The sequence below is a fragment of the Astatotilapia calliptera genome, chromosome 17 (assembly GCF_900246225.1).
Source record: "Astatotilapia calliptera chromosome 17, fAstCal1.2, whole genome shotgun sequence".
NCBI lineage: Eukaryota > Metazoa > Chordata > Actinopteri > Cichliformes > Cichlidae > Astatotilapia > Astatotilapia calliptera.
The window spans coordinates 3,956,197-3,968,803 of record NC_039318.1 but is presented as its reverse complement, the minus strand read 5'-3'; the positions used below and the strand labels follow the sequence as shown (position 1 = coordinate 3,968,803).

The 12,607-nt window shown below is 40.4% G+C and overlaps 1 protein-coding gene across 4 annotated transcripts in view; it reads right to left on the bottom strand.

Annotated features, from left to right (window-relative positions):
* Positions 1-981: 981 nt before the first annotated feature.
* cdc14ab (cell division cycle 14Ab) overlaps positions 982-12,607 on the bottom strand; it is a 40,094-nt gene continuing 28,468 nt past the window's right edge. For 2 of the 4 annotated variants that reach the window (XM_026146208.1, XM_026146210.1), the window contains exons 11-16: positions 11,823-12,003; positions 11,128-11,228; positions 9,613-9,660; positions 9,403-9,519; positions 8,376-8,730; positions 982-3,726 (exon numbers count right to left, since the gene is read on the bottom strand). In XM_026146208.1, the coding sequence (XP_026001993.1) occupies positions 3,697-3,726; positions 8,376-8,730; positions 9,403-9,519; positions 9,613-9,660; positions 11,128-11,228; positions 11,823-12,003 (832 nt within the window). In that variant the 3' untranslated portion in view covers positions 982-3,696. The remainder of the gene's footprint in view (positions 3,727-8,375; positions 8,731-9,402; positions 9,520-9,612; positions 9,661-11,127; positions 11,229-11,822; positions 12,004-12,607) is intronic. The other 2 variants (XM_026146209.1, XM_026146211.1) reach the window with 2 other exon arrangements.

Sequence of the window (12,607 nt, the reverse complement as noted above, 5' to 3'; positions counted from 1 at the left end):
GAACTTTGTGTCCTGTGAGGGAAATTCCTAGGGCTGAATCCCAAAAAGAAGAAAACATGCCGTATGTTTTCTGGTATTATTGGGCTGACTAAAAGCTGGGACTAACACCTTTTAACAAAACGTGAACATGAATTCACTTCAATGCTGCCTTCTCACTTAGATACATTTAAAGTCAAATATTTCCTTTTGCTGTCAGTGAGCTGATGAAGCAGCAGCAGACATGCTGAATCACATTAAGGAGTAAATGAGCTGAATACAGTGAAGCTGTCACTGTGGGGCCTCTGACTGATTGAATGATCTGGAGACTGAGTGATAACTGCCTGAGTGATTTACAGCCTCTGTGATTTAGTATTGATTAGTTTGATGAGGATTCAGACTAATCAGTCCTTTTCCTGATGAAGTCAGAGGTCTGGACAGCCCCCCACCCCAGGCTCTGAGATATCTGACCTCTGATTTACTGAATCATTACTTCTGTTATTTGTGTTGCACTTTTCCTTTCTTTGGTCGTTCATCCCACACTAGTCTTGGACTTGGGACAGCTTCTTCTATGCTGGATTTGGCTTTTGTTTGTATACATGTGTGTTTTACACTTGAACTAATGTTGTAGAGAATCAGGTTGGTCATGTCCAGAAAAGTTTATTCTCAAATGCAGCACACAACAGGACACGGTGAGCTGCAGACACAGCGGCACGGCTCAGGTGAAAGCGCTGCTTGGACCGAGTGCAGAAGAGGGGGAGCACACGTGCGAGCACTGCAGGACGTTTTTGTCCCTGAACTTGAAAAACATCTTTGCACTCAGGAGGTGGCACCTCAGAGTCTTAACATCTGACATGCACCTCCACTGGGAGAGAGCCACAAAACTTAAGGGTTAAACGAAGCTTTAAGACTGGTTCGATTTTGGGTCTGACCTGGACTTGTCCTGTTCCAGACTTTTCCAAACCACACTCTGGTAGCATCAACAGATCAAGAACAAACTCAGAGTTGGAGGAATTGTTTTATTTCCTGTTATTGCTCAGACAGAAATTCTGCTAAAAGACAAAAAAACTACAATGTTTTTTAAACGTTCCCTCAGTAAAACACTTGAGTAAGACATTAAATACACATCAGACATCCATTTCCACTTCTTCATAACAGCAACAAGTTGTGCAAAAATAAAAACCTTCTGTGCATTGCTTATATTTGCAGTGCTTAACAAATGTATCAGACCACCATCTAGTGCATGTTTTGTCACAGTCGACCTAACTCTGACCAAGCTCTATAAAGAAAATCTTATTTTTAATGTTGTAAAATATCATTAATGTTGTTATCCATGACTTTTCACGTTTTCTGCTTTACAAAAAAAAAAAAAAAAAAAAGCAGAAAACAGTAAAGCACATAATTATTCCCACGTCTCTCTTAGAAATGAGATTAATAAAATTACCTTTTGATCCAGATGCCAAATTACACTTATTTATATGCATTTGCAAACAGAAAAATTAGTTTCGTTTCAGTGGTTGGACGTTACGTTCGATTCACAGTCCACTGTCCTGGATCAAGTTTGGGTATAAAAACTTCAGGGAATTCAGTAATTTTCAGTTTTAAACAAGTTTGTGAAAAACTTCTGAAATATTTGTTCTCGTGTAAAACCGGTGGTCTCATAAATTTGTTCAGAACTGTATGTGACTTTCATCCATGAGATATTTAAGGCACTTCACGTCAGTTTAGTTAAACCATCATGTGACCGAGGGACATCACCATCGAATAAAGATTTCAGAACGAGTGATCTCTCTGGGTTGGTAGCTGGAGATTTGATTTTATTTGCCCACGATAATGTTAAAGACCCAGGAATCTGCCACAAATGACATATAAACTCATTTCTTACACACACCATGAGTGCAAAGGAAGACAACACTGTGCTGATGTCGTCATCAAGCGTTTAAAGCTTCAGGAAAGTTACACAGGAAACCTGTATTTTACAGCAGGCTAAAAGCAGCAGTAAGGTGAAGCACATTAGTCAGCTGATGTGGTCTCACGTTCAGTCCTCTGCACACAGATAGAAATGACATGGTGCAATGACACCTTCTCACTCCTGTCTGTGGCTTAAGTTGTTAATCTATGCACAATCCAAATTACAGAGACACTGTTAGGACTCTGGAAATGTAAATAAAGACTCAATGCAATGATTTGCAGTGCTGCGCAGCTACAACCCTCTGTCAGACAAGAAAGGCACAACATTCCTCTCCCAGAGGAGAGAGGAGTGCTGTTGGAAGCAGAGGGAATGCTGCACTGTGGGAAATGTGAAAGTGTCCCACTCTTTCTGACACTGCTCATATTTTTCTTAAATGGCACATTTTCTCAGCTCATGTTCTCAGACATGTTTTCTGTGTTATAATGAGAATAAAGAATGTTTACCACATTTGCAAATCCTTGTATTGTATTTATTTACATTTTACACAGGAGTCCAACTTTTGGGTTTTTGCAGGTTTAAATTAAAATAAAATCCTGAGGTGCTAGAAAAGGTTCTATGTTTCATAAACCTTTAAAAAGTCACGGGGGCTTCCGGAGGTAAAAGGTGTTCTAATCTAGAGGCTCATTCTCGGAGGACGTACCAGCAGAGAAAGTAAGTTTAACTTCCTGTTTCCTAGAGAAAGCTCCTGTGGCGATAACCTTTAGAATAATACAGAACACTTATTTTCCACATAAAACAACACAGAAGATCACAGTCATTCCTAAAAAGAGGACTCTACGGGCCACATAAACACACGAATCCCTTTTCAGACTGACACCGTTAGCTAAACACAAAGTGCTTCCTGATGCTACTCACAGCAACAAGTGCTTCTAGTGTAAAGAGCATGTCTGCTGTCCACATGGCTAAAACTAACCCTGATCCCACAGCTTAAACTCATTACTATACAACCACATGCTTCACTGCCTGCTAATCATTTTCCATTTACTGTTCATCTCCTTCAAATTGTTTCCCTTCCAGCTCTACTGGTTAGACTGTATATAAAAGATGGCAGCCAAAATATCAGAAATCTGGCCTTGAATTAACTTCTTGTTGTTCTAAACTGTACTGAAGTGGAAATGGTTCCTTGTTACCAAACTTTTAATTCAGTTTGACAAATTCATTCAGAGAGGTGAGGTTTCATTTTACAATCACGACGCTAAAAAACTAAACTGGTTCTTTAAGACAACGCACACATTCACACCCATTCTCACTTTAACACCCTGAGCTTAGTTAATGACATTCTGTTTTTGGGTCCCTTATTCTTCTGCTATTAATAATGGTATTCCTTTAGATTAAATTAGACACACAAACACAAAAAAAGAGGGCTGATCGTCACATCAACCAAACAATATGCTGTTTAACCTATCAGAAGCCGGACGGAAATACTGTAACCATGATGACAGAGCAAATTGTCATCAGCTGATCCCTCACTTTACCAAAAAGTTACACTGATCATTAAAACAAAAATACAACTTTCTGTCACAAATATAAAATATATATTTTCCATGTAAATATATCTTCATGTGTGCGGACTATTTATTTACAGACAGCTCATTTACACAGTCTGACGAGCAAGCAGCCATCACCTCACAGGAGATTCAGTCCTGACAGAGAAAACATCTGAAGGTTCCCTCTGAACATCCAATTTAGGAGCCGGGTTGTGGAGAGAAAAAATAAAAGAAAAATGTCTTCAGGTCAGTCGGGTATTTTTAGTACTGGATGTACTCGGACTGAAGAGACTGAAAGAGAAAACAAACAGTGTGATTAACTTTAGGGCAAATGTGATCCCTGCATTTCCTGTGGGAGGACGATGTGGGAAAAGGAAATTCCAGATGAACTGACATCCATGAAATCAACTATAACAACCAGGGCTTATCTAAAACTTTTGTCCTATGCACGGTTGTTCATCATGATATTTACAATCTATATTGATCATAAACATCATGGCCACCTTAAAAGTCTGTACAAGAAAATTCAGAGTTCTTTCTAAAGTCATAGCTGAAAACATGAAAAGCTCTACAGTACTCTGGAGCTGGTTCATGTCACAAGCACCAACATAAATGTAGCTGGGAATGACATAGGAATTTTCTGATTGTGTAAAACTAAAATAAGCACACAGGTGTCTAAACAGAGTTGTATCTACAGTGTCTTTGTGTGTTGCTCCCTGCAGACCATTTGCACTGTGCCTCTGCAGACATGCCCACATTTTTACAGCAAACACTGCTGCTCAGTTTTTCATTATTCCGAAAGCTCATTTTACACAATTGACAACGTTTTTCATCAGAAATATATGATGACAACATTTCTCTGTGCTGTGGCTAACATATATAGTCTCTGTCACAGTAGCATTGCATTGTCCATGTATGCCTACATGTATGCTAAAGCCCTCACAAATACCTTGACTAAGCAGCAATTTTATGAACCGTTCAGAAACCAAGCTGTACGCACAGTGCATGCTGCAAAAAACGAAGTGAACCCTTAAATTTACTAACTCGTACAACCTCTGTTAGCATCTCCATCAGATGCTTCCTGTAGCTGATTATAGTGCTTGCACAGTCATGAGGAGGAACTCTGGGCCATTTCCTGCTATTTCCTACAACTGTTTCAGTTCATCAATAGTTGGCAATGTCTTGATTAGTAAGCCTTCTTAGGACTCAATAAGTAGGAGGTCAGCACTGTGACCTCCCACTGCTCCAAAACATTCATTTTTGCTGGTTCAACTGTTCTTAATTTCCCTAACATGTCAGCATGTTAGGGAAATTAGCTTGTAAACTGCTGACTTGGCATTTTCCCCTAAAATTCCTGGATCCAGTTTTAAATGACTTGTTCACTCAGGCTCTGAGGTAACAAACGCTTTACAGGAGGGACAAGGTCTTGTGTTTTATGTGCAGAGCCTTAGGAGTTTGTGATCACACCTCATGAGGTCACATTTCTATTCTAGAAATCAGATTCATGTCAGCTGACTGGCTGCGCCGTTCTAGCAGCTTTATTTTCTTCTCTGAAACCAGCTCAGAGTTTTGTTGCCTGTGCGCTTGGGATCGCTGTCTTGCTGAAATGTCCACCATCGTTTCATCTTCATCATCCTGGCAGCAGATTTTTATCAAAAATGTCTTGGTACATTTTTCCACTCATTCTTCCTTCAAATTATATGAAAACTGCCACTGCCGTATACTTAAAAGCCCCACACCATGATGTGCCCACCTTCAAACTTCACTGTTGTCTTTGGGGTGATATGCAGCGGCTTTTGGCCTCCAAACATGGTGTGTGTTATGGCATTCAAAGAGTTCAGTTTTGGTCTCATCTGACCAGAATATGTTAGGGCTCTTTGACAACAGAATTTTTTTCCCCTCCTCTGTCTGAAATCTTGCAGAGGCCACCCGGTCGTGGTTAGTTTATTGTGTAATGATGTTCTTTCTACTTCAGCAGTGCTCAGTGGAACTCACTGGAGCAGTGTAAAAATTCTAATGTAGCCAATGCCATCAGTATGTTTTACCCCTCTTGAGATGTTTCTTGTATGACTCTTTTGTATGAGACACCTTTTCATAGGCCATCAGTTGGCACTGAACCAGCTGATATTAGTTTGCACTAAGTGGTAGGATTGCTTTCTAATTACTGACAGATTTCAGCTGCTGTCATGACTTTCCATGCCTGTTTGCACCTCCCTTTCTTAATCAGTTCAATACTTTTTCCTTTATCATTTCTTATTATTACACATAATGTATGGATATCTACAGTTTCTTGAAGAAGTTTCACCTCTCATCTGAGAAGCTTCTTCAGTTCTGTGTGTGTGGGTTTCCCTGTAAGTCAACAAACACAGACCAGCATCTACTTTTTGACTCACACCACTCATCACAAACTTGGGAGTAATCAGGACCCTGCAGCACAGAGCAGAAAACATTCCCTCTAAAGCAGAAGGGAAAGAAAAGGAACACACCCCTGTAAAGAAAGCTCTTAAAACACATGGTTATCCCGACTGGGCTTTCATCAAATCAGGAAAGATGCACAGAAAACAAAGGTCAAATGACAAACAGAACAACATGGTCATCCCTTATGTAGCAGGTTTATCAGAGAAACCCAAGAGAATTTTGCATAAGTATGACCTCCCAATGTACTTCAGACCCAACCGCACCCTCAGACAAAAACTGGTTCATCCCAAGGACAAAACTCCCAAACACAAACTAAGCCACTTCACAAAGTCATGGCACAACATAGAAGAGCCACTTCGACAGGACAAGACTCAGCTGTACACTTGCATCTAAAGGTTAAAGGTCACTCTTTCAAGGATGCCAATGTTCATATTTTGGACAGAGGAGACAGACAGTTTGAAAGAGGAGTGAAAGGGGCCGTTTATGCCCACTGTGAACGACCATCCTAGAACAGAGGGGGTGGTTTAGGACCCCAACTGTCTGCCACCAACAATGTAGTTTTGAGATCCTTTCCCAGGTGCCTTAACACCCACTCACATCTTGCATCAGGTGTCAATAGTTTACACGATAGGACGAGCTATCACAATGGTTTCCCCCGAAACCTCTGCTAATAGTAACTCACATCCTTTTTGACACCTTGGCTCATGTGATGACAGACATGATCAATAGTGGGTCAATGACCCTCTTAAGAGACACACCCACTAGGTTTTAAATACCTGAGACTCGCCACCATTTGGTTTTAGAACTGAAGAAGCTACTTGGATGAGAGGTGAAACGTCTTCAAGAAACTTAAAGTCCAGTCACTTCTCTTTCCAAGCTCCACAGACTCGGACATAGACATATGTAGTTGGATTTCTTTGCATGTGTGGAGTGAATGTGTTGTTACTGACATCAGGTGAGAGTTTCATCTCAAGAACACCTTTAGAAATATATCTACTTAGAAAACTGGTGGCATGTTCAATGATTCAATGATCATTTTACCTGCTGTATCCAGTTGTTAAACCTCTGGAAAAAATTAGATCATTGAATTTGGATTTGTCATCAAGCGCTGACGACTACATGTTCACACACAAACATATCCAAGTAACACCTACAACCCCCTCTCAAATGTGTTATATTCAAACTTTAGTTACAATAAGTTAACTCTTTTTAGGGATTGAGATCTGAGCAGGTTCCTCAGCTCAGCAGCAGCTTTGTGTTAGTGTGAGTGACGTTAACATGACTGAGAGAAACATAAGGAGCGAAACGCCACAGAAATACACTGATTCATACCTCCATTAACTAAACAACATCTTTGAAAACAGAGATTCACCAGGTTCATCATGATATTAAAAAGTAACGAGAGGATCATTAACATCCCACTTATAAACCCCCAAAATTACAAACAAACAAAACAAGAGTTCTAATGACAAGGTGTTTTTCAACCTGCAAATATTGCATATTGTATTAATAATTGTAAATCTTTGTCAATAATATGTACAAAATATAAAATCTTTAGGAGAACATAAAACACAATAAGGCATATAAACATATTTATTAGAATGGTTGTCAATTACTTATCTGTTAACAGACTACTGAGTTATTTACAGGCTTTGAGGCTTCTGTGTCTCAGCAGCTCATCCTATACCGTGTTGCTTTTTATGGGGTTCTATTTTGAAGTGGTGACACCTTATCATTTCATCCCTTGTTCTTGTCGTTACTGTCCAGTCAGAACACAGATCAGATCAGAAACACCAGAGAAGGAAACGGAAAACAGCAGAGGTCATGGATCAGAAACACACTGGAAACATCAGCTATTAAACAAGCTGTGTTTTTACTGGCTGAGAGTCAAAATGTTCCAGAGCAACTACTGTACATTATTAACACACTTGGGGGGAGAAAGAGAAAAAAAAAAAAAACAGAAGTCACAGATACAAGATTGAACTCTGTTTTCATATTTTGCTGTTGTAAACCTGCAGACTGTATGTAAAAGTATGTATCCCTGTGATGTCATTCATCCTCAGATTTAGTTGTTTGGCCCTTTCTTGAGCCAGCATGCATACACTATGCACAGATATACTGAGTAGTCAGTACTAAATAATCCACAAAAACTATGGAAAGGAGCTATTCTGTGACTACAGGTAATTTGTACACCTGTCAATCAAATAAACCAGGGCCTTACGAGATTGAACTGAGCGACTCATCTAAAAAAAAAAAAAAAAAAAATCAGTCACCCTGTTTAGCGGGTTATGGCAGGGTAAAAACAGTAAAGACCAAAACTATTTTGTGTAGCAGGTCATTAACCTGGTTATGTCATGGCTGAAGTTCACCAATCAAAGTCTGTTCATTTTGCAGCCCTGAGAGTTGCTGCTCAAGTGGCTTAAAGAAATCTGCTGTCGCATCCAGTGTGTTAGTGACATGAAAACAGAAAGCCAAGCAGCACAGAGGGAGGGGCCAAGCTGCTGCTGTGTCAGAGGACTTACAGGTATGGAGCGGCTCAGGTAGCGTCCTGAGGGGCCCTTTGTTGCACTGTAGGGCCCAGGGCCCCTGTAGGGCCTGAAGTCCTGAGGCCCTGGTTGAACCAGACCTTTTCCTGTAGGGGGCACTGCAGGGCTGCTGTATAGACTGATGTTGTTGTTGACTTCATGCTGTATGCTGCGAGGTCCATTACCATAGCGAGAGACAGATGGTGGAGTAAAAGATGATGACGGGGAGCTTAGAGAGATAGAAGACGAGGACGGGGGAGGAAGAGAGGAGTACAGAGTCTTCCTGTCCTTCTCGGTGTCAGCAGCGTACAGATCACTGAGAGAGCTGGCCAATCGAGAGCTCAGATTTGAGCTAAAGTCAGCAGGCAAACAACACACAAACAAATTATTACAACAAACAATACAGCTAATATAATGCAACACGTCTGCTCCATCTGAATTCAAGTCAGTGTAAAGGTGACTACACTGGTTTAAACCGGATTCCTGTTACTTTTGCTTAAATCCATTTAAATCCAGTTTAAACCTGAAACAGATCAGGTTCAATCAGCCATTGTTAAAACACAAGTTGAAAATCAGCCAAGTACTTTTACTAAATGGTAAATGGACTTGTTCTTGTATAGCGCATTTCTACTCAGGGCACTCTTTTCGCAACTTCCCTCAATCACCCATTCACACACACTTTCTATCTAACATTCACACACATTCATACTTCACTGCATCAGACAACCCTAAGAGTTGTTGATCAAGTGCCTTAAAGAAATCTAGTGTTGCATGGGTTAGTATCTTGCATGCAGACTGGAGCAGATGGGACTGAACCACTAACTCTCCAATTAGTAGGTGACCTGCTCTACCACTTCAGCTACAGCCACTAGTACTTCTGACAGGTACTACAGGTAGTGTGTTAGTACTACAGAGCAAGAAAGGAGGCGAGTAGTGAGTTAAGATGAAAAGCAGTAGGTTATAAAGGAGGTGATGTGATGTAGGTGAGATGGGTGTGATAAAGGAGGTCTTTGGGATCACTGACCTCCTGATGTTTGACATTGTTGATGATGGACTCTTCCCGATCCTCTTGGCTGCAGCAGAATTGGAGGATGTCGGGTAATTGGTGGACTTGAGTGGGGAAGTGGCGCCCATTGACAGTCTGGACACAGAGACGGTGATCAAAAGTCACGATTCCTATGTTCTCGTGTGCTCTGAGGAAATCTGTAATATGTTTGGCTGTGAGGAATTGTACCTGAGTGGCTGTGAGGCTGATCTACTGTGCACATTTATCTCCTCCACTCTGAAAAATGACATCTTTGTCAATGCAGGCTCCGAACAAAACTTAAGACAAGACAGACTACATGCCAGTGCCTGAAAAATCAGCCTGCCACCTTTCAGCAGGGGGAGCAGGGGAAGAAGAAGGAGGAGAAAGATAGAGGAGGGTTCACTTGTCCTGGTTTATAAGAAATCCTTTTAGTTCAGTGCCAAGCAGTTTTTTGGGATTCGGAGCGCTTCCTCCAATCAGAACACGCACACTTAGGGCCACCCGAAAAGAGCCTGTGAGTTACTGCAGTGCAACAGTCTCTTGTAGCTTATTCCTTTAAGTGAAACCAATTTAATATCTCAGGAACTGCATTAGGATCCCAGGAGCTCTGATGTTCTGTCCACATATAAAGCAATGTGCACACAGCCTTAAGGTGATGCTTGATTGCCAGTGGAAATTCCAGACTTTGGTTAACTAGTTAACCCTTTAATAAATTTACCACCCCCTCATATCTCAGTCAACAATATCCTTTGCTTTCACTGGTAGTCACTTCAATTGCTTGTGTGAAAGCTGAGAAAGTTTATTTTGGCCACTCCTGCTTCATATCGCCCAAAGTGGTTGTAGTTGTCACAAGCTCTAGAAAAAGATGAACTATGAATCGTTTAAGCGTAAATTAACACACCTAACTCAAAGGCTGAACCAGGGTTGTGTCTACACATAATTATAATAATACATTTTATTTAAAAGCACCTTACAAGACACCCAAGGACACTTCACAATAAGAGTAAAAAACATAACAGAAGAAAGACAGCACGAAGAACACTTAAAAACAAGACAAAATAAACAATAAGTGCACATTCAATATGCACACTTGAACCGATTTCAAGGTTATAATCTGCCTGGGAGCAGAGCAACTGAAGGCTCTTCTTCCCATGCTACTGAGAATTTGCATATGATCAAGGAACTGACCTCCCAGCCCATTGTTCCCTCAGTGGTGCTAGTCTCAGTCATTATGCAAATGTACTGTTTATAAGCTTGGGGAAACCCTCAGTCAGCTGAGTCACTTGGATGAGTGACGAAACGTTTCTCCCACTGAAAACGCTACGTCTAGATGAACAGAATCAACTTTTGGGGACCCTCTCACAAAAATATCATCGCTGCACGGCAGGCTTTTTTCGGACGGCCCTAAGTGTGTGTTCTGATTGCAGGAAGGACTCCCAATCCTGAAAAATTGCTTGGCACTGAACTAAAAATATTTCTCATGAATAACAACAAGTGAGCAGTCCTCTCTCTTTCTCCTCCTTCCTCGTGACTTAAAATCATGTCATCAGACTGACCTCACAGCCCATTAGTTAGTCAGTGTTGCTAGTTTCAACCATTATGCAAATGTACCGCTTATAAGTTGGGGAAATGTGCAGTCAGCTGAGTTTGAAGAGATCACATTTTTCCCACTGAAAAGTTTCAGCTGTAATGGGTGGTACTGATTTGGTTAGCTTTTAGTACCTCAGGGCACTAGTAGTGGCTGGACGGGGGAAGCGTCGGCTCTTTAAGGCTCTCAGTTTGTCTCCCTGAGTCAGGCCCAGCCCACCGTCTGTTTGGTCACCCTGAAACATAAAACAAAAATACCGTATGACAGCTGACATGTTGCACTTCACAATAAGAATAAACTCACAATAAATAAATAAATGATGCTATTAACAATAATAATGACAGAATAATCATAATGATGTAAAAGAAAAACTAACGGCAAGTAAAGAATATCAATGAGTGCCTAATACCTGTGATTAAAAGTGAACCATCAACAAATAGCTGATCCTGACCGATCATTAGTCAAAGACAAAGCTCCTGTTTCCAACTTAATCCTATCACCAAGAAAAGCCTAAGACTAAATAGTCATGCAAAAACTAAACACCAGTTCAATCTTTAAAGCTCAATACACTTAAATAAAAGCGGGTCAGCTTTCAATGTTTAATTGTGCAATATTTTGGGAGTTTGTTGAATTACCTCACAGAAAATTCACTTCTTTGAAATATTGTAATGTGATAAGAAACACAAAGAAGAAACAAGACTTTTTTTTGATAAAGATCACATAATGTGTTTTGATTATGATTATGAATGCTGAAGTTTGAGGGTAAGGACAATTTCAGGTCACATACACAAAGCTTCTTCAATGTGCCTGTTCTGTGTGTGTGTCCTACCTCATGTAGTTGGTCGGAGCTCTGCGATCTGGACAAGTTGCCGTTAGGGTTTGTGTTGATGTGTGTAGGGTTTAATGTGAGCTCCTCCATACTGGTGATGAGATGAGGCATAGCCCTCTCCTCCTGCTTGGCTTTTTGGGAATGCTGATTGTCTCCGAGTGACCACAGCGCTGCCTGCTTCCTGTTAATGCAAACACACATCACTGTTAATGCTACAACTGGTTTTCCTTAAAGATCCTGCTTCACAGTTGCTTAAATTTTGTCTCATGCAAATAAAAAACTTATTTGGATTAATGTTTTTGTCGGATCAAGTTGTTGTCAGCCAGACCCTGGATCTTTTTGCTCTTTGAAGCTGTTGTTTGACTGATTAATATAGCAACAAAACCTTAAACCTATTTGGTTAATCTTAAATCTCTTGTGGGTTTGAAGGCTTATTGGATTGAAGAACCAAATAAACAGGATCAATATAACTAGGACAAACTGAGCCTTGTTTTAACTAACTTACAGACAACAGGACCCTGAACTGCAAACTACTATATCCCAACAAAACATTAATTTGTCACACTGGATAAAACATTGTTTTTGAAGTGATAGATCACCAATTAAAAAACTTAAGCAGTTAAAAATTTCAGCTGTTTGTTGAGTAGCTGCAAAGCTCAGACTCAAACCACTATGTGCTGATTGAAATCTTCACCACGTTCAAACATGTGTTCACAGAAACATAGTTTAATGACAAAACAAACTGAGCTGCTCTATACTAGCCTGCAGTAACTTGGTAATCTGAT